General features: G+C 42.4%; 1 protein-coding gene across 1 annotated transcript; it reads left to right on the forward strand.

Annotated features, from left to right (window-relative positions):
- The first annotated feature begins 207 nt into the window (after positions 1-207).
- LOC5565205 lies at positions 208-22,886 on the forward strand. The gene is made up of 2 exons (XM_001649514.2): positions 208-1,094; positions 22,097-22,886. The coding sequence occupies exon 2, from the start codon at positions 22,239-22,241 to the stop codon at positions 22,812-22,814; it is 576 nt and encodes a 191-aa protein (XP_001649564.2). The 5' UTR covers positions 208-1,094; positions 22,097-22,238; the 3' UTR covers positions 22,815-22,886.
- The last annotated feature ends 425 nt before the right edge of the window (positions 22,887-23,311 follow it).

A 23,311-nucleotide genomic window follows, 5' to 3' on the forward strand; every position in this document is an offset into this window, starting at 1 on the left:
AATAAAACATATAATATCACTTTACTGTAGGTAAGAATCTCTCACTTATTTGCTACTTCACTTCCATAAACCATTGAGACCTGCTTAGATCATAAAAAAATAATTATGCAAATTTTTGTTCGTTTATCCTTATTGAATAGAAGTTATATATAGTCGTCGGAAAGCATCGTCCTAAGTTAGTCTTAGTTCAATTACGGTCGGTGCAACTCCTCTGCACTGTTGGGTGCACCCGCGAGTGCGATCATAACCAGGTCTATGTTCGATACGTTATTCCGTGGCCGGACGTAATGACCGCCGAGCCCGCGAAGTTGCCTCCATAGCCGAGTTACGAGTGTCGTGCGGCCGAAAGTGCTGGAGCGGAACGCACATGAGTTCTTCCGTAGCGGAAGCCGGCTGTGAGCAGACGATGCGCTTGAATAGGTTTGTGCTACGAAAAGATACGGATCAGACCTCGATGCTTGGCACGGGTCGGCAATCGCAGCTTGGCGATCAACGCATTGGGATGCAGCTTCAAAATGCCGATCGGAATCGGGCCAATTGCACTGGCCAAGTTGGCACACTGCGATGGCGAGAAGGCCTTGGCCCGGGCCGGCAAGATCTATGGGGGTACCCTTTGTTCTCAGTGCGTTATCTAGTGTATCGTTGGAAGACGTTGCAGAAGCCATTCCAAGGTGTCCAAAATGGTTTCAGTTGTTTATTTTTAAGGATCGAGAAATGACAGAAAATCTAATTCGAAGGGCGGAACGTGCTCGGTACAAAGCCATTGTAGTGACAGTTGATACGCCTGTGATTGGATTGCGGAGGTCGGAGATGAAGAATCCAACAAGTTTGCCCTCGAAAGTTACATATGCAAACTTTTTGTCCTCCTCATAATAATGTGTGCTCAAAAATATATCGGAATATGTGAGAAATCAGTATGATCCAACAGTGGGGTGGGATTCACTGCGGATGGCTGTTAAGTATTACGAGTTTGCCGGTGATTTTGAAGGGTGTTCTAACGAAGAGAGGATGCTCTGATGGCGGCGGATTAGGTGTGCAAGGGATTATTGTCTCCAATCATGGAGGACGACAACTGGATTCTGCCCCAAGCTACGGTAAGAAATTTAACAGATAAAATGCCATTTTTATTTTAGTGCGGGATCGTACACTCATGCTGTGCCTATAAAATTCATTTTGTTCACGGAAGTTTTTGACACTATCTACAATCAATAGAACAGTACCGTAATCCGTGATCAAATTTATTATTTGGCAAATTCGATCAGGTCGAATAGTTCGTTGGCATCACAGACATTCCATGTTGTCTAGTTTATAGATTTCAAATGACAATTTTAAGCAAATATTTTTTTAAATGTATCTTGTCTTGCACGGAAATAGTAATTCAAATTAATAGACCCGTGCCTCCGATTTCTCGTTTAATCGACTGGCAGAAGCGAAAATTCATTAGTGGTTGAGAATCCCTTTTGAATACTAACATGACAAAATAAACTTAGAATTTTTTTTTCATGGTGCCAGTGATTCTCATTTGATAAAATAAATCGATTTTTTTTATAACGATAAACTGAACCTTTGTTCTAGGTCATCTTGAACAGTGATTATAAGTCACCTGAAGAGAACAGAAATAAAATGAACTATGTACTTGAATTTTCACAGTCCATGTTACAGTAATCCAAAATGAAAATGAGAATCCATATTGGTAATTCAGTAAAAAAAAGTATCACAATCTTTTAAAGTTGGGTGGGCAAATTTGATTCAAATAATATGAAAGCCTTGGAAAAGACTAAAGTTATTTTTGATGTGCATTTGTTAAATGAATGATTTGTAGTGGTCTTTCTCACGCCAAGAGCGTCTGTCTTGTTAAAAGAAGATACTAACAACTTTTGGATTGCCCTTCACGCAAAGAAATATTATCGGGAACGTTTATCTACCCGTTTATTCTGTAAGTAGCATCGCCAAATTTATTCAATTGTTTTTTGTCATCTACTTACTAACACACTACAGATTTTAAAAAAGTCGGCCAGGGAACTCGGGAAATAGTTCCTGTGGCCATGAGTATATTTCGGTGGGGTCGGTTGGGTGATGTCGGGTGGACAAAGAAGTGCTGTGCTTTTGTGGCCCCTGCCAGCGTTGGCAAATTCTCAATTCATTAGACAGTTTGCGGAATCGTCTATAATCGCTGTGCCACATAAGTAAGGAACCTTTAAGAAACTAGTAAAATAGGGTATCACATGTTTTTTTCTTAATTTCTTTTATTGGTATCATTCCCAAACACTACCATTCACTTCTTATTATATAGGTGATTCTGTGTTGGAACAACACTATTATCCTAATTTAGTAAAACAAATTAAGATTTTATTAATATTTTGTTTAAAAACATATTACATTCATTTGCCGTAGGTGACAGGTGACTCGATTTCACCTGCTCATAAAAAAAGAAAATTTTACAATTTACTTAACCTATCTAAACCTAAATATACAAACAGAAATAGAAGAATGTAACGATTTTTTGTCTTGAAATTATTAATTATTTTTATTTGACATTTGTTCCAACGTTTCAACATTGGATATTCTATGTAACTCATTGATACTATAGTAGGAGGAACAAACATGTCTACTTCAAGGTTTCAAATAAAGAGCTTTTCGGTTGATGTGGGATTATTATTAGTTGAGTTTTAGAAGCATTAGAAGAAATCTTCCATTTTTACAAATATGAAGTAAAAATATCCAAACTTTTTGCAATCTACTCCAGATGACACGCACGCTTCCGATGACACGATTCGTCCTTTGGCGTCATCCGCAAAATAAAGATTTTTGACGTCCCTGAGGTAACTCAGGTAAGTCAGATGTGAAATATTGTATAATATTGGTCCTAAAATGCTGCCTTGCGGAACACCAGCTCTTACAGGAAGTCTTTCAGACCTGGAGTTCTGATAAATAACATGGAGTGTACGATTTGATAGATAACTTTGAAATATTCTAACAATGTATCTTGGAAAATTGAAGTTTTATTTTTTAATTTTACGATCAAGCCTTCATGCCAACACTGTCGAATGGCCTTTTCTATGTCTAGTAGAACAAGACCCAGTAGAATAGCCTTCAGATTTGTTGAAATGGATCAAATTTGTTACACGTAAAAGATGATGAGTGGTCGAATGTCCAGGACGGAATCCGAATTGTTCATTGGAAAAAATTGAATTTTCCGTTAATGTGGATCATCATTCTGTTTAAAAATGACCTTTTCAAAAAGTTTACTGATGGAGGAAAGCAAACTGATTGGATGATAGCTAGAAGCTTCTGCAGGATTTTTGTCTGGTTTTAAATATTGGTACAACATTAGCATTTTTCATTTGTCAGGAAAATGTGCCAATTGTAAACATTTGTTATATATATATATCAATTAAAAATGATTGCCTACTTTCTGGAAGTTTCTTAATGAGGATGTAGAAAATTCCATCATCGCCAGGTGCTTTCATATTTTTTGATTTTTTTTTTTAAATAATAGTTCTCACTTCTTCTAAATCAGTCTCCCAGGAATTTTCGAAAATGTTCTCTTGATTAATTGTTTTCCGTTTTCAATGCGGAATTGGCTTCTGAGGTTTTTTTTTCAAAATTTTAGATAATTTCCAAAAGGGCTTAGAGCCAGGGGTGCAATTGAAAATTTTATTTTCGAAATTTTTGTTTCTTAACCCCTCTACCGGCAGCTTCATTTTATACCGCAAGAAAAAATTCAAATCGCGATAACTTTTTTGTTTCTCGGTATTTTGCACCATTTTTTCACAAGTTTCTCAAAAAACTCTTCTAGTTTGAGGATCCGTGTCGATATTGATGATTGGTGATCTGGTTTTAAAGATATTCCAATGTTCCTTGGGGGACCGACATTTTCCATACAAAATGTCTTAGGCGGCCATTTTGTTTTACGTCAACTAATCGAAAAAGTAAAATATGGGCTATACAACGCCATGTAATAAGGAGCTTCTCTGAAAAAAATCATACAAATTGGTTAATAATTCTTAGAGATATCTGAAAATTACGATATGAGGTTTTTTGAAGATTTCAAGATCTTTATTTGGTCAGCTTGGTACCAGCAACATAAATGCTCATTACTCAAAGACGGCTGGACCAAATTGCTTCATTTTTTCACAACATACTCTCATTAATGTATTGTTCCAAAGAGTGAACATCTGAACACGTTAAAAAATCTGTAGCCTAAGATATATACGTGGGTTATGATTAAGCGTCGGGTCCCCCAAGGAATTTCGGAATATCTCTGGATCCAGATGACCAATGATCAATATCGACACGGATCCTCAAACTAGAAGAGTTTTTTGAGAACTTGTGAAAAAATGGTGCAAAAATAGCGAGAAACAAAAAAGTTATCGCGATTTGATTTTTTTTCCTGCGGGTAAAAATGAAGCTGCCGGTAGAGGGGTTAATTGTGAAAAACGTTTCTTGACTTCTTTCTGCAAATCCTGTCATATAATTTTCATAGCTGGATCGCGAGTGCGTTGAAATCAAGTCTATAATCATGGATTCAAATTTTGGAATTGCAATACCCTTGGCTTCAACAATGGAATTTGTTAATATATGTTTCGTATGTGTTCCTGTTGGATCGAAACAATTGAAAGTGGAGCTGATAGGATAGAGAATCGCTTCTTGGGATATTTGAAATGTAACAGGGACATGATCAGAATCAAATCAGCGTGAGTAACCAGTTGGCTACAAAGGTGACAAGAATCGGTTAAGACCAAAATCAATCGTAAAAGGGGTTTCTAGAAGATAAAAAAAACAAGCAGGGCTGTCAGGTTACACTGCGGAACACGTTTTTGTCTCCAGCTTCAAAAATACCTCTATTTACTGAATTAAGGGTTGCTGAAGCCATTGCCGTTTACAGAAATATCATAGCACGTCTAGTTTTTGAGATATTGGTTGTTGAAAAATGCAAAAATTGACTATTTCAGCCAACTTGCATGCAAGTTTACCAGCTTGTAAGGCAATTTATTGCTTAATTTGCCACAGAATTCAAACCTTATGTGTATAACAATACTTACCATCAAAGTTTATAATATTTTGTATGCGAAAAAGTTATTTTTTGAAAGTTAAGACCTTTTTTTGCATGCTTGTTGGATAAAATCACAAAAAGATTAATACAATATACTTCAAATTTTAGGTTAACATCAATGAAACCAATGTTTTTATACAACTTTGGTGGACCTGTAAAAAAAATAAAATTGTGACGTGCTGCGGAAATTTCTGAGAACGGCATCAGATTCAGCAACCCCAAATCTACTAGAGACAAATAATTTGATCCTTGAGACACGCAAAAATGTTATTTTTGTTGCGCTGTGTTATTGAATTGAGAACTATCCTGAAGAGCAGATGACGTAGTTGGTTCGACTAATTATATTGTTTTAAGGGCATTTTTCGGCTATTGAGTCCAGAAAACCTTTGAGTTGATTATTTTAAAATCTTTGCCAACGTTTCGGTCCTTATTGGGGACAATTTTCAGGTTCTAAAATTCATTCATTTTGATTGGAAAAATTTACAAAAGATACTGATATACATTTAACTTACTAGATTTAAAAACAACAAGTTAAACAAGTTTGATCAGTATGCTGATCAAATGTATATTATTGTAAATAGTTATAAATAGTTCTAGAGTTTAAGTTCTTTGAATTCAAAACGACCCTGAATTTGAAACAATCAACCCGTCACCATAATTGTAATGACCCACTGTAAGGGCAAATTGTTAACACACTACACACCACCGTACCCATTCAATCATATGCAAATTGTTACGTAACATACCCAATACTCAGCATCAAGAAATAGTACCAAATAGACACCCAAAACGATCGGTAGCGTTTGTTCTTTCCTCGTCCGTTCCGCGCAATAAATCAAGTGCCGTGCAAGTGCGAATCAAATCTCTATCTCGAATCCGAAACTATATCTTCGGCTGTGGCCAACGGTGGCAATTAATCAACCCTTAGTAGAGAAGAGATCGCGCGTGAACATTATCCTGTGGTAACCAGGTTTCGTGCACCTGGTGTGAAATTTTAGTGCAAATTGTGGCTACTGTTTTCGGTTGAAACCGTAATTGTGAAGTGCTGTGGGTGGTGGAATTTCACGTTCCCACGATTTGGTGCGCCGCTATTGCACATAGCGGGTAGTAAAAACCTCCGGTGGCCGGCAATTAGAGCTCCACGCTCGAACATTGGTCCTTCGAGCCGGATCGGAGGAAGCATCCAAGCCCAAATCGACGCGCGAATTGGTGGTATTCGCCATTGTGGTAAGTGGTCAGAGGACGTTGACCACAGAAGGTAGGCCATTCAAGCTATCTCTATTGATCAGCAAATTGCTGCACACACGATCGGCGCCAACCTTTGCCCCCAGTACAGAAGCCCATAGTACGTACTGTGTGAGGAATAACGTGTAACGTTGCCATGCTTGTATTGCTAGGCGAAGAACGATCGAATCGTTTGTTTGTAGAATAAGCGCACGTAGAAGTTTGGCAATATCATATGCGGTGGCATATAGGCTCACCCAATTAGCCTGTTAGATAATTGCCTTAGGTGCGCTATACAGTGTCGCACACATTTGTTGGTTCGGTGGCAACCCAAATAAATCATTTAATTTTTAATTGATTTTCAATTTCCTACGATTGCGCGGTGGCGTTTTTAGCGGATCCGCGAATCGTTTAAGGAGACACGTAACCGCGTCGGGAAGGATTATTCGTTACGATTTTGCGTGTTCTCTATCGGTCGTTCGTTCCGTGTTCGCGTAGAAGCATCACGTGACGCGACGGGAAGGAGATACACGTTCGATTATCCGTGGTGTTTCCGTCGTTCGCGTACGAGCAGCACAACGCGACGGGAAGGAGTTATTCGTGCGATTTTGTGTTGTTCACGTTTCGGTTCGCGCAGTCAAGTGATTCGTGGTGGTAATAAGTGATGACGGGCAAGAAGGACAAGAAGTTGGCGGAGGATAAGCTGATTCTCAAACGGGTATTGGCAACGCGAGATGTGGTGGAAAGGTTCATTAGCGAATACGACCACGAAAGGGATTCTGGTGAAGTCGTCGTGCGGCTGGAAACGTTGAACAGAACCAACAAGGAGTTTCTGCATATCCAATCCGAGATCGAGAAGCTAGATGATGAGGAAAACTTCGAACACCACATGGCGATGCGGAATGAGTTTGAGAACCGGTTCTGCAAGATGAAGGGCTTTCTTCTCGCCAAGCGACCCACGGAGCGGAATAATCCGCTTCTTAATTCAACGATGACGTCATCAACACTAGCGCCGCTTCATAACGTGACTGGATTCCATCATCGTTTGCCGAAAATCGACCTGCCAAAGTTCTCTGGAGACGAATCGCGCTGGATTTCGTTCCGGGATAATTTTCTATCCATGATCCACGGCAACGATGACATTCCTATGGTGAACAAGTTGCAATATCTGCTGCAGTCTTTGGAAGGAGATGCCAGGAAGCCGTTTGAGAGTGTCGATATCCAAGCGGACAACTACGCACCAACCTGGGATGCGCTCATGAAGAGATACGACAACAAGCGGTTTTTGCGGAAGGAGTTGTTTCGGCGATTATTCGAACTGCCATCGATGAAGCGTGAGTCGGCGCAGGAGCTGAACACTCTGGTGGACGATTTCCAACGACACGTGAAGGCTTTAGCAAAACTTGGTGAACCAATTCAGCATTGGGACACTCCGCTCACGTTCATTCTCTGCAACAAGCTCGATTCCTACACGTTGCGTGCCTGGGAGCAGGGAAACTCGACAGAAAGACGAAGTCAAGTATGATGAACTGATCGAGTTCCTCAACGCAACAAGTCCGGATGCTGAAGTCCGTCTCTAGTGATCTGCAGTATCGTTTCCCAAGGGCCCAGCATCAAGGTGGCCGGCCCAGCTCCGAAGAAATCCTCCACAGTCAAGTCCATCGTCAACAGTGCTACCAACGAACCCAAATCCAACGTTCCACAATGCCATGCTTGCCCACAGAAGCACCAGCTGTTCCAATGTCCGACGTTTGCCAATATACCAGTCTTGCAACGTCGAGAGTTGGTTTCACAGCGAAGTTTATGTTGGAACTGTTTCCGCCCAAACCATCAAGCGAAGGTGTGTAAGTCGAAGTTTTTCGTGCAGAACGTGCCACGCCAAGCACCATACGTTATTGCACGACCAAGTTGCACCAGCAAGATCCACGCCGAACCCTGCCGGCTCGTCGAACACGTCTATGCAGCAACCGATTCCATCCACGTCAGCGAACGTTGGGACCGCTGGATCGTCGAATCACCCGAAGTGAATCTATCCGTTCAATCAAGTAGAAGCACGGTCCTATTGGAAACGGTTGTTCTCTCCATCGTCGACAAGCACGGCAAAGAAATCACTGCCCGAGCCACTTCTTGATTCCGCTGCGATGTCAAACTTTCATCACCAAGAAGCTGGCAAATGCTCTTGCCACCCGTCAAGCCGTCGTAGATATTGCAGTTGCTGGAATTGGAGAATCAATGAAGCAGATCAAGCGGCAGATCTCCGCAACGATCAAATCCCAATCTAAACCCTTTTCCACCCACACTCGAATTCCTAATCATGAAGAAGCCTACTGCCAATCTACCCACTATCGCTATTAATACTGCATCATGGAACATACCAAAGCTTCCACTAGCAGATCCGAACTTTAATGTTCCGGGCATGATCGACATTATCATCGGCGGTGAATGTTACCATGAAATCCACACAGGTAACCGTCTGTCACTCGGTGACGGTTTACCTTTCTTGGTTGACACCCTTTTTGGATGGACAGTCTCTTGGAAAAACTGCCATCAACTCCTCCATCGCACCACCGGTGTGCTACCTGTCGACAGTCGATCGATCTCTAGAAACAGCGCTTCAGAAATTCTGGGAACTCGAAGCCGTCGATCATGACCCTACGTATTCCACTGAGGAAAAAACGATGCGAAGAAATCTATGCCAATACTACCACCCGAACTCACTCCGGAAGGTACGTCGTACGCCTTCCTCGGTCCGAAGATCCGCAAGTCACCCTCGGCGACTCTCGAATAATTGCCACTCGCCGCTTCTACAGCCTCGAGAGACGCCTTGAGAAAGATTCCGCCTTAAAGCAAACCTACCATGAGTTTATCGACGAATACCTTCACCTCGGTCACATACGCAAACTCGATGTTGTTGACGACGATGTGCCCCACTGTTACCTGCCCCACCATCCAGTGTTTAAGGACAGCAGCACCACCCACAAGGTGCGTGTAGTGTTCGACGCGTCCTGCAAGACATCTTCCGCTGTGTCCTTGAACGATACACTCCTCGTCGGTCCAGTTGTGCAACAGCCTCTCGTCAATATCATTATTCGCTTCCGATTCCACGTAGTCGCATTTGTGGCAGACGTGGAGAAAATGTATCGACAAGTCCTCCATCATTCCGTCGATCAGCATTTTCTGCGCATCCTGTTTTCGTCGAAATCCATCCGAGCCGCTCGCTACCTACGAACTTCTCACCGTCACATACGGTACGGCAGCTGCTCCATACCTGGCCACTCGAACCCTGCTGCAGTTGGCCCAGGATGAAAGAGATAAGTATCCAGATGCCGTTCAAGCCGTCGTTGAAGACTTCTACGTCGATGATTTGCTCTCCGGAGCAGACAATGTGGAAGCTGCTATCAAGAAACATTGCCAAATCACCAAAATGCTTGCATCCGCTGGATTCCCGTTGAGGAAGTGGGCCTCCAATGAACCAGATGCACTGGCCGAAGTACCACCCGAGGATCTGGCAATTAAACCACTCCATGATCTGCAAGACGATCAATCCGTCTCAACATTGGGACTTGTTTGGGAGACAAGGACGGACATGCTACGTTTCAACGTCGAAATGCCACTTCCAGCACCGATCCTAACCAAACGCAAGATTATTTCGTACATCGCCAGAATATTCGATCCGTTGGGCCTCGTCGGCCCTGTGATAGCTACCGCCAAGATGTTCATGCAGCGGCTTTGGAAGCTGAAGACCGAGGACAATCATCCCTACGAGTGGGACAGACCGCTTTCCACCTAAATTGCAGGAAGAATGGAAGAAATACCACGCCCACGTTGGATATTCTTTCCGAACTTCGGATTCCTCGATTCGTTTCCTTTGCCGGTGCACCCAGTGTTCAGCTACACTTTTTTTCCGATGCGTCGGAGTTGGCCTACGGTGCCTGTTGCTACGTTCGCTCCGAAGGCGATGATTGTATAACCGTGAGACTGCTCACGTCCAAGTCGAAAGTCGCACCTCTCGCAACCAAGCATTCCATCGCCCGTCTCGAGCTCAGCGCAGCCGTCCTGTCCACCAGACTATTCCAGAAGGTTGAACAATCAGTACGCATAACAGCTGATGTCTTCTTCTGGACAGATTCAACCACCGTTCTGCAATGGCTCAATTCCGCTCCGAATCGCTGGAAAACATTCGTGGCAAATCGAGTATCGACGATCCAATCAAACACCGAAGGACATTCCTGGAAACATGTTCCCGGAATAGACAATCCTGCCGATGAACTATCCCGAGGCCTGATACCAACCGAACTGCCAAACCAATCTCGATGGTGGAACGGTCCGGCATGGCTCTCACAATCTCCCAGCCATTGGCCCGATGCAAGTATCCCACAAGAAGAGTCTTCGTTAGTCGCTGAAGAAGCACGCAAGGTTACGCTGGTATCGTTGGAGAGTGAAGGAGTCCAGTTTGCCGATCGTCTGTTTTCACGCTTCTCCACGTACACCAAACTTCGTCGTGTGGTTGCGTACTGCATCAAGTACATCCGTTCCCTCCAAGCCGTAGTACAGCAGTCTACCGAAGACAGATCGCTTATTCTAACCACGGTAGATCTGATGAAGTCCGACCAAGCCCTAGCTCGTTTAGCACAACAACAAACCTTTTCGGAAGAACTATCCGAGCTACATGCCACCGGCGTCGTGAAAGGCGCACCGCTGAAATGGTTGAAGCCGCGTCTAAGCGATGACGGCATTCTTCGTGTTGGAGGCCGGCTGGAGAATGCTGATGCATCAGAAGCAAGCAAACATCCAATAATCCTGTCAGCCAAACATCCATTTTCCCGCTTGCTTGCCAACCACTACCATAAAACTCTCCTCCATGCGGGTCCGCAACTCATGTTATCCACGTTGCGCCAAAGGTATTGGATCCTTGGAGGGAGAGATATGACTCGTTCAACCTACCATCGTTGCGTCAAGTGCTTCCGCATGAAGCCGAACCTCATCCAGCAAAGCACTGCAGATTTGCCGATATCACGTGTCACACCGGCGCGCCCGTTTTCCATTTCTGGAGTGGATTACTGTGGCCCAGTGTACCTCAAGTCTCCCGTTCGAAACCGATCGCCGACCAAGGCTTACATAGCCATTTTTGTGTGCTTCTCCACGAGAGCAGTGCATATTGAACTGGTTTCCGACCTGTCCACGCCAGCATTTTTATCCGCTCTACGTCGCTTCATCGCTCGCCGCGGCCGTATCCAGGAGCTCCATTCCGATAACGGAACCGCATTCAAGGGTGCTGCAAATTCACTACACCGTCTCTACGAAATGTTGAAGATCAAAAACAGCGATCGTGAAGCAATCATCCGTTGGTGTGCAGACCAGGAAATCCAGTGGAAGTTTATTCCGCCACGCGCTCCACATTTCGGAGGATTGTGGGAGGCGGCGGTGAAATCGTGCAAGCATCATCTTCTCCGAGAAGTCGGTCAGACGTCCCTCAGCTGGGAAGACATGACAACCCTGCTGGCACAAATCGAAATGTGTCTGAATTCCCGTCCACTAACTCCGATCCCAACCGAATCCACCGACCTCGAAGCGCTCACACCTGGGCACTTTCTCGTTGGCTCGAACCTACAAGCAGTTCCGGAAGCTGATGTTGCCAATATTCCTGACAACCGTCTGGATCACTGGCAGCGTACAGCGAAACAGCTTCAGCGTATCTGGACCAGGTGGTATCCGGAATACCTCGCTCAGCTTCAAGCACGTGCCAAAAAAGGATGCAAGTCTCCGGTAAACCTTCAGTTGGGACGGATTGTGGTTATCAAGGAGGAAAACCTCTCACCAGCGCAGTGGCCTTTAGGCCGCATTACAAAGCTTCACCCAGGCAAGGATGGAATCGTCCGTGTAGTCAGTCTGAAGACAGCTACCGCGGAGAACGTCGTACGCCCAGTCGCCAAGGTGGCCCTCCTGCCAATTCAAACCGAAGAAGATCACCAATCAACCGAATCGTAAGCAGACCCTACAAAGATCGGTAGAGCAGTCCGAAACTGTCTCAACGCATGTTGGATAGCTAACAGGTGATTAGCGTTCCAACCTTTTTACTAGTCCCTGTTCGTTCTACCGGGTATCTCTTTTCACAGACATCATTCTGCTCTCATCACCATATCAACTCGCCGCTCTCGTTCGTGTCCCGTACGCTGTCTGCTGAATGAGCCCATTCTTATTTGATGCAATTGATGAATGAGATCCGACGACGTCCCGAAGTTCATCGTGTTCGTCACCCGAAGTCAGCCGAGGTTTAAGAGAGTCGTGAGAGAAGGTCAACAGTGAGAGTTGAAACAGTGTGGCCGTTTCAAGGTGGCCGGAATGATCAGTATGCTGATCAAATGTATATTATTGTAAATAGTTATAAATAGTTCTAGAGTTAAGTTCTTTGAATTCAAAAACGACCCTGAATTTGAAACAATCAACCCGTCACCATAATTGTATGACCCACTGTAAAGGCAAATTGTTAACACACTACACACCACCGTACCCATTCAATCATATGCAAATTGTTACGTAACATACCCAATACTCAGCATCAAGAAATAGTACCAAATAGACACCCCAAAACGATCGGTTAGCGTTTGTTCTTTCCTCGTCCGTTCCGCGCAATAAATCAAGTGCCGTGCAAGTGCGAATCAAATCTCTATCTCGAATCCGAAACTATATCTTCGGCTGTGGCCAACGGTGGCAATTAATCAACCCTTAGTAGAGAAGAGATCGCGCGTGAACATTATCCTGTGGTAACCAGGTTTCGTGCACCTGGTGTTGAAATTTTAGTGCAAATTGTGGCTACTGTTTTCGGTTGAAACCGTAATTGTGAAGTTGCTGTGGTGGTGAATTTCACGTTCTCACGATTTGGTGCGCCCGCTATTGCACATAGCGGGTAGTAAAACCTCCGGTGGCCGGCAATTAGAGCTCCACGCTCGAACAAAGTTTTTTTTTAAATGAAAACATCGGGTCTTGAAAGGGGTCAATTCTGTTTCCACTCGTATACCTCTACATGGGGAGTGCAATTAGTCATTAGCACCTGAGGTACATTTCATAGCTATCGCACTTACGTCCCTTAATACCGTTTGGCTGGATTCTTATATTCGGTAGAGTTATAGTTTTGGGGGTTTATGCTGTTATTTCTACGCTGGGATTTGAGTATGGCCGGTCGGAGATAAGTCTACTACAGGTAACTGCCTCTGAGAAAAATTTTCTCTGGGTTAGCTCTGTTGTGTAGATGCTTGTGGTCCATTTTGGGAACTGTGTGCAGTAGGTGGTGTTAAATGTAAATTAGTATCTTTTGTAATATTTTCAATCAAAATAAATACATTTTAGGCCCTGAAGAAGGTCCCAACAAGGACCGAAACGTTGGCGAAGATTTTAAAATAATCAACGCAAAGGTTTTCTAGACTGAATAGCCAAAAAATGCCCTTATCCTGAAGAGCGCTCGTCAAATAAAATTCTGCCTTTGGAATTACTTTGTGAATTATTCCATGAGCGATGTTTGGCATTAAAGTCACCAATGACACACAAGTCAGTTTGGAGCAAAATTAACTTGCTGCCCAGAACATTGAAATGGCAAATAGGCAGCTATGAAAGTATATTTACCAAGCTGTGTTGTTTTTATACGTTTATCACTGATGATAGCAACTCCCCTGCATGCCCCATAAAGTTGATCATTACGATAAACAATAAAGTTTGGATCTTCTTTTGATTTTGGATTCAGGTTTCAAATAAGTTGCAGTACATAATAACTACTATATGCAAGTTATTAGCTGTTAGAAAATTAAACGCCTCGTCCTCTTTACCATTCAAAGTACGAGCATTCCAGTTTGAAAAATTTAAAATGTTTTTTGTATGCATTAGAGAAACGTTATCTAATAACAATTTGATTATTGAATTTTACACCAACTTGGGCTGCTTGGCTGGTGGTTTTAAACATTGCAACCAATCATTTTATTCAATTGTTCAGGTAAAAATAAAAATCAAAGGGACATATTATAGAAAGCCCTCTCCGAAGAATGTCAGATTGGGTTTTCTTTTTATAATGATTACTTGGACTGGAGAAAATCCAAGTGAATCTTTTATTGCACTTTTGATCTCTTCAAATGACTTTAAGTCACTTGAGAGACCTTTCAAGATGACTTTGAGCAAACGTTCAGTTTTGTCGTCATAAGTAAAAGTAAACGCGACAGTCTCTTCTGACAGTCTCCTTTCTTAGCGATTTGGAAGGAAACCTTGATTCCTCTAATGCCAGTGTTTCCCAAATGTTTTTGACTTCGCCCCCTTTAGACTTAATATTTTTTGGAATCGCCCCCCTGATACCAAATTTAATCATTTATATGAAGTAGTAAACTTACGTTGGAGTATTGATCAAAATCTCATCATAAGTGTACCGAAAATTGTCAAATTTAAAGGGTGTAGTAGTCAATCATAATACTTCATTTAAATACCCCAAAGAGAATGTCTTCTACTTGTATATCCATAAAAGAGTTGTGCAATATCTATATTATGCATCAATTGTTTTCGTATCCAAGAAATCTATTATTTTGGCTACTGTTCGGTCAACGAAACAATTGTAGTTCACTTTGATTTTTGTCTTCTTTTAAAAGTTTATGAAGTTGTAGAAATACATTTAAGAATTTTTTAATACATTTTCGGCAGTTCTGGAAACAGCCCAATCTAAAGTCTGTTCTGATTTAAAATCATAAATTTCGAAAAGATTTGTACAAATATGCAAAAATTATCGCAAATATAAAAATAATACAATTTAAAAAAAAAGTAAACTCAGGACTATTCTTCAACTTTCCATATACCGAAATATAACGTTCAGCGCAAATTTTTATTTTTCAGGCTTTGATCCATGCACTTTTTGACCACCAAGGCCTATTTTTAAAAACAAATATCAAAATGAGTAGTGAAACAAATGCGTGAGCAGCAATAAAAACATAATCTGCCCTATTCCAAAGATCGCCAAAAAGCTACCAAACATAACATTAAACTTGGAAATAAATTTAAAATATCGCTAGAAGTTCTCACATATTTTCTTCTTTCAAAATACATTAAATGTTATATTAGTCAAAAACCATTCAGATCTCAATTAAAATCGTCAAATTTGTCTATCATAATTAAAAATCAAGCGCGTTTAGAGGTACACACAAGAACAGATGAAATAGTTGGGAGTTAAATATTTTTTTTCAGATGTAGATGCTTTCATTGAAATATGAGTGTCTCTTACAAACTTTGAATTTATTATTGTTTTTCAATTGCTGTCATGCCATAATTTTCGCCCCTTTACTAACATTTTCGCCCCCCAAATTCAGTTTTATAAATTTTCGCCCCCCTTGCACCTGAAAATTTGTTCACGCTTAGCTTGAAGATACGATTTGCATTGATTGTTATGAGATTATGATATGTTATGTTGGATTACTTGTACTTCAAATGGAAATTGAAACTTCTTGAATTGAATCAGTTATATTTTGTGTATTTTTTTATAATTTTGTGGTACACTGCTGTATGTGATTGCTTACTTATAAATGTCTGGATATCTTGGATTCGAGAAATGAGCAATTTCTTATGATATAAAATGATATACAATATAGTTGTCTTCGTTCTTGTGTCTACGAGGGCAGTGTTGACCAGACTCATTTCCCCGAAATTCGAATTGTGAAGCCATGAACTGTTATAACTGTGCGTTGTATTCCTGAGATGGAGGGGGAGGTGGTTGGGCTTGAGTGTTGCACATGGGATCCGACAGTTTCGATCTCAGTGCACTGTGTATTATTTTCTCGATTTCATGCGCTTTTTGAATAGCGCCCAAACCGTTAATTTTAGAGATATAGTTTGTTCGGAGAAGTTTTTTGGTATATTAAAGCGCAACTTTTTGACGAAAAGAGTTTTGTGATTAATCCACCTAGCAGTGAGATAGAAAAACTATTTTTTTAAAACATTTAGATAGACATATGGTGTCTTCGGCAAAGTTGTAGATTGGCAATTTGAAACAACTTTGTTGAAGACACGATTTTTCTATCTCTTATACTTTTGAGATATATGCCGTTGTATGTGAATGGCCCCTAAAAATCATACTTTTTATCATAACATTTTTCCATGATTTTTAACATTTTTGTGTTGTCTACAAAGTTGTTTGTCATAAAAAACCCGTGTTTTTTGCTGAACATATCATTACTCTATCTTTTGAAGTAACTAAGTTATTCATGAATTACTCTTTTTTCAAGGGGTAGTTTAGGCTTCTATAACTGGCTTCGGCGCAAAATGGCGCAGACAACACTTACATGAAAGTACCATATCTCCCCTTTCGGCATTTGATAAACACTTTTGTCTATAAGCGTCTTTGCATGGTTTTTTTGCTATCAAACAAAAAGCTTTATTAAAACGAATTCGACTGATAATTATTTTACTTTAAGAGATAGAGAGGTGCGATGTTCAGCAAAAACACGCGTTTTTAAGATGTTGAACTACTTTGTAGTAAGCATGAAAAAGTTCAAAATTTAAGTCCATATGTCTATCTAAATGTTTTGAAAAAAATAGTTTTTCTTTCTCACTGCTAGGTGGATTGATCACAAAACATTTTTCGTCAAAAGTTGCGCTTTTAATATACCAAAAAAACTTCTCCGAATAAACTATATCGCTAAAATCAACGGTTTTGGCGCTTTTCAAAAAGCGCATGAAATCGAGAAAATAAAACACAGTGCAGTGGGCCGAAATTCAAGTTTCGGTTGAAATGATTCGCACTCACTCACTCACTTATTTCATTTCACCGAAACTTGAATTGTGGCTCTCTGGAATCAAAATTGATCGATTTTGTGTACAGTACTCAAGCTTAACCATCTGCTTTTCTATCTTAGGAGGATAGAGCATGGTTGTAGTAGTTCGTGGCTTCGTAGTTCGGAAAATGTTATTTTCGGGGAAATGAGTCCTGAACAACACTGTAACGTGGGTTCACATGAAATCTGTGATGGAAAGTCTGCTGAACGGGAACTAAAGCAAAACAAAATGCTCGTGAGCATCAGAGTGCTAATTTACTCGCATCTGTCGTGCTCACGGAGTAAATGAAGCTAAGGTGATTCGTAAACATCTACGAAGTTTCTTCTCCCTGGCATTTGCGTCCTCACTGGCACAGAGACTGCTTCTCAGCGTAGTGTTCAATGAGCACTTCCACAGTTGTTAACTGAGAGTTTTCTTTGCCAAAGTTGCCATTTTCGCATTCGTATGTCGTATGTAGGAAGCAGTTCTCAGTCAATTGCGATTTTGTAAAAAAAAGCTTTTTCTCTTTCATGTTTCTGTTTTACAAGAATGTTTTACTACAAACAAGTAGTTAACTGTCGAATGACACTTTACACCAGAAGGGTGCATTCGTGTCAGAGAAAAATCTTATCATATTGACCAATTCTTTGCGTTTTATATTTCACACTCACAATTTCACATATAACTTTTCTTTCCTTTCGTTAGTTACCCAGTGGTTTTTTCAGTGTAAGAGTATCGATGTCGTATCGTTTTCTTTCGTGTTCATACTTTCTGCAGTGTAAGATTAGTGTCAAACATCCAGTATGGTTCCACAGCACTCGCAGGTGGGTGGGGGTTCCTTTTTCAGAAGGAAGGTATGCGAGAGCCGCGTGTGGCCGATCGCAATGCACTAAACCGCTAACAGCTCAAACGGTTAGGTGCTCGCTTCGGCCATAACCGAAATTATCGGGCTGGTAACAAACGCTCCAGATGCGTACGGTACCATTTTATTATAAGCAGAGACGAGGATCTGCAATGTTGCTGGTCCTCCTCGGCTCACCAATCCGACTCCGTACGCCAGTTTTGCAGTTACAAACGCCGATCCGACTTGCAGCAGTCTTTCCGATTGCCTTGCGGTAGTTTGGCTCCGATCATCTGGAGTATTCGCAGACGTGACTCACATTGCTTTCTTCACCAGTTTGCAATGTGGTTTGAATGTCAAGGTGCGATTTAGAGTGACATCTAGAGCCCTCAGCTGGTTGGTTTTTGGGACAGAAACTTGGTCTACAATGATATTTCGCGCCGGCTCTCGGTGTGCATGTGGACTGCCAGTAGAACACAAGCTACTTGGTAGCAGACAGTGCGATGCCGACACTCTTCGCCCATTACATACAGCCTTGATGGCGGCCTGCAAAACCCTTAACGACGAGGAGAATCTCGTCGGCATACAATAGTATGTCGACTCCATTCGGCAGTATCCAGAAGATGGGCTGCATCGCCACCAGGAACAGCGTTACGGATTAACACTGATCCTGCGGCACACCATTTTCCAGCTTGTATTCACTGGACGTGTAACCACCCAACGACACATGAAACGTTTCGTTTCGAGAGGAAGCTTTGCGGAAGGTTCATCATCCGGCCAAGTATCCGCCATGATCTCAGGGTGCGAAGTATACCGTGTCGACAGGGTGGTGTCATATGCCTTTGATAGATCTAGAGACGCTATCAAACAGTGTTCGTCGGCGTTCGGTATCGACCTCTCCAGCTCAGCCAAAGTATGTGTTGGTACCGCGTCCCAACACGAAAAGCGTGCTGACGCTTGTCAAGTCGTCCGTTTGACTCCAGCTCCGTGATTAAACGACGGTTTTCGCTCGAGTGTCTTCGTCATGCAGCTGGTGAGCGAAATAGGTCGGAAGGCATCAGGAGCGGAATCTTGACAGTTCGGCTTCGGAATAGGAACAACGAGGGCATTCCGCCAGCCGGCGGGAAATTCACCGTTGCGCCAGATTTTGTTCAGTTGTGAGTGTCTGATTAAGGTTTGCCAGGTGAACCTCCGAGCCAGACTCTCTGTGCAGATGGTCACATCGATCGCCGAAGTGTGCCCGAGACCAGGTCGATGTGGGTAGCTTGAGCTGTCATTTAAGATCACCATTTACTTCGTCAGAGTTGTTTCGGCTATGAATCGCCCAAGCGCACTTGATTTGGTGCGATCCTAATGCGATGTGGTGAAGTCCCCTAGGAGCAAACTCAGACCTTCTAGTTGGTCGAACAATTCAATCCATTGCGGTTTGGCATCTGCGCTGAACTCGGCGGAACGTATGTCGATATAACGGTTGCCTGGATCGGCGCGTGAAGGCGAGCAGCAACGAGATGTTAGATAGGTTATCGACGTTGAACGCGTTCGAACGGTATGCCTTCCCGGATGGCAAGGCCTACACCATATTGCCAGTAGTTGGCGTTCCTCGACTGTAGCAGCAACGGCTACGGAGGTGAATTCGTCATCAACGGGCTGGGGTAAGACGTCCTGAATAATTCCTTCAGCCTGCCGTCGGAAGAGGTACTGCACTTTCCCTACTTCCGACTCGAAAAGTCTCATTGTCCGTGTTCGTGCGAGGGTCATCGTTGTTTTACGAACGTTGTTCGAGAGTGGGTTATCGAAGACGCTGGTTAGGGGATGTCTCTGATACCTCAAGACTCTTCGCCGGAATACTCCATCTGAGTCAGGTCATGGATGGTGGGTGCGGTCTTTTTCCGAGGTGAGCTGGTATCTGGCGAGGTGGCTGGTTTGGGGTAGACGAATTTTGGAGGTCTTTCGCGCTTGGTCTCCTGAACGGCCGGGGAGTTATTCCTAGATCGAGTCCAGCCCCGTCGACTGGGCTACTCGCTGCTCTTGGCTGTGGCGGGGCTTCTCTACGAGACGGTTTTAGCTCACGTGATGGCGTACTGACATTTAAATTCGGATGAGGAATAACTTCCACCTCGGTTGCGTCAATTAACTATGCTAGCTTGAGCAGCTTGGCAACTTGAGCTGGGTCTCGAACCTGCACAGTGATTTCGAGCCCTACGCTTCGGACTACGTGCTCTCAATTGAACCACCTGCGCATGCCTCCACCGATTTTCCCGGTAATGAAACGGGTTGATCGGAAGTGGAATTCAGTTCTTTCCGGACAGGCTGGAGGAACGTCAACTCACCAAATTGGTTCGTTGAGTCCATATACTCCGGGAGTCTGCGTTTTAACGGACCCACCTGGTCGCCGCTACTAGCGGCCACCATGTTTCCCCACGTCGGAACTTACTCCCACTGGCAACGGTCACCTGTTACCTACCCCAAATGAGCAAAAATGGTTATAGAAAGATCCTACCTTCTTTACTCTCTTCAATGTGGAAAAATCGGGCGTTCGGATAATTTTGGTGTCGCACTGTAGGCACACTCACAGGGTATGCGCTGTAATACGTTCAAGCTGTCAATCAACCACTTTCATTAATATAAGAAAATTCACCAAAATTGTTGACACGATTTTTATTTTTCAGAACGATCTTCTAGCACACCGTGTCCCACACTACCACGGCGAGCCTCATTGGATAAATGCACAAAAATCATCATTTTAGCAACTTGTTGCTTAAAAAACTATTTAAACTCAATCACAAAAAAAATATCAGCATTATCCTATTGAAAATTGCAAAGAATTGATTGTGGTTAGATGGTGAATGTCAGGGTCTTATAGAATAGATGAATGTACATAGTTTTACATCGAGGGTACAATTGTATGACCACTTAGGTAATTAAAATAGGACATGGGCTTACATATAGCTATTATATAGATGACATGTCCGCTTACTATTTTTTTTGTTCGGACATAAACCACCGTGACAAATATTTTGATCTATGTAGTATATCCCATGTCCTTGTTTGATGCATGACGTATTACTTCGTCCACTATCGGAAAGTGATAAAGTATTCAGTTTTCTTACAGTTGCAACACAGGATCACAGGATCACAGGAATGATCACAGGAAAGGTTTCCGCTATTTAGTCCCTTACAAAGAGTGTAGTGAGTGCACTCTCCACAAGCGCGCCCCTTTGTCAGTCAAAATTGATCTCTTGATGAAGCCAAAAAATTACACCGATGTCCCATGCATCAGAAAACTAGTCCCCACTTTTCAAACTAGAGAACTAAATAAATAAAAAAAAGTTAGAAAACAAATTGTTGAATTCGACTTCAATTTGTTTTTCTTTGTCTCAAGATCTTTCTTGGCAACTGAGAAAACCGAGACTTTTCACTTTCAACAAGGTTAAAATGTAACAAGGAATAATAAGTGTTCCTTTGATTACGATAACATCCAGTTATCTCGTTTGAAGCAGTCAGAATTAGGGTTCACTGTAGATCTTTACCCCATAAAGCACCACGGAAAGGTGATATACCCGCGTTATGGGTCATTACTAACCTATAATACGCCTATAAGCCCAAAAAAGCGAATAAGAGGATAAGTGGTTATTTGGGCGTGAATAATTATTTCGGAGAACGATTCCGGAACTCTTGGTAATGCTTTGACTCCGAGAATGTAGATCATAATCGAGGACATCTAATTACTTTTACCCCAAGGAAAATAAATTGGAGGCTCAGATAGCCGTAGCGGTAAACGCGCAACTATTCAGCAAGACCAAGCTGAGGGTCGTGGGTTCGAATCCCACCGGTCGAGATCTTTTTCGGGTTGGAAATTTTTCTCGACTTCCCAGGGCATAAAGTATCATCGTACCTGCCACACGATATACGCATGCAAAAATGGTCATTGGCATAGTAAGCTCTCAGTTAATAACTGTGGAAGTGCTTCATAAAGAACACTAAGCTGAGAAGCAGGCTCTGTCCCAGTAGGGACGTAACGCCAGAAAGAAGAAGAAGAAGGAAAATAATTGAAACAATGCGAGACTAGCGATTTTTCATCATTCTTCATAATCGTATGATAGAGAAATTAAAACAAGCCCTGATTTATTTCAATAACAATCCAGTGACATAGTGAGTAATAAAAAACCTTCTTTTGTATTTGTTCCATATTTTCACAGATCGAAGTCCTCCCGGAAATTGTCGAAGCTGTTGGAGATCGTGTTATGGTGATGGCCACGATGGCGGTATTACACAGGGCACCGACAATTTTCAAGCCATTGCATTAGGTGCAAAAATGGTATTCGTAGGACGAGCAGCCTTATGGGCCTAGCGGTAAACGGTCAGAACGGAGTCGAAGATGTACTGGATTTACTTCGAGTCGAACTGGACTCAGCGATGGCAATTGCTGGCTGCAAGACGATGAAGCAGATTACAGAGAATCGTGTGCGATACGAATCGGAGTATTTGATGCCACGAGTGCGGGTCCTAGAGCGGCTGGATGCTAACATCGAAGAAGACGACGCTGTGGTTGAGCACGTGGTGGTGGTAGATGACCCCAGAGACGACGAAGAGCGAATATCGCCGGACCAAGTAGTGGAAGTTCTGGTACCAACTGGCGAAGATGGTTTGGCCAAGTTCCCCAAGGGAAGCGATGGTGTGGACGAATGTGGGAAGACCGTCAGTCCGTGGTGCAAAACGGTCAATAGTGATGTTGTTGAAGTGGTACGAGCACCACCCAGAATTACGAGGGAGGTACGAATAGTGCCCGAAGTTGCGAAAGTGCTCAACAGAAATATTAAAGCAGATATTGCTCGGAGGGATTATCTTAAAAATCGCTGTTCCAATAGAAAAAGCAGCATCTATGCACAATTTGCGCAGTATTGTAAAATCAACTGAAGATTGTCGATGTATTATGTAGGATCTAGAATATATTGTATATACATTTACCTTCGAGTATTCAATGAAATAAAATTGCTCAAATAATAAGAACTTCATAATAAAAGCAAGTTTGTAAATTATGAAATTGAACGCAATTATCTTCTTATATTCAAATATATATGAGGTAGAGAGAAGAAGACATTCCATGCCGAAAAATCTGAGATATCACAGAAAAAGTATTGCATTTTCTTGAATTCATCAGCGTGTTGGTCGTTTTTGTTGTTATGGTAAAATTACTTGGTCTACTCTGACTGCATACTAGGCCAAAAAATCTCGAAAATGCAAAATGTTTATAAATTTCGTCATTTTAAAGTGCTTGTTTTTCTAAGAAAAAAAAAACACATAATAACTTGAAGTCCGTACGTAAACGCTAAGTGGTCCCCCAATAGCGCTGAAGGTATCAGGTGTAGATGGCCCCCGTGTGCAAAATCGAGCTCGCTGCTTTAGTGCATGCA

The sequence above is a fragment of the Aedes aegypti genome, chromosome 3 (assembly GCF_002204515.2).
Source record: "Aedes aegypti strain LVP_AGWG chromosome 3, AaegL5.0 Primary Assembly, whole genome shotgun sequence".
Taxonomy (NCBI): Eukaryota; Metazoa; Arthropoda; class Insecta; order Diptera; family Culicidae; genus Aedes; species Aedes aegypti.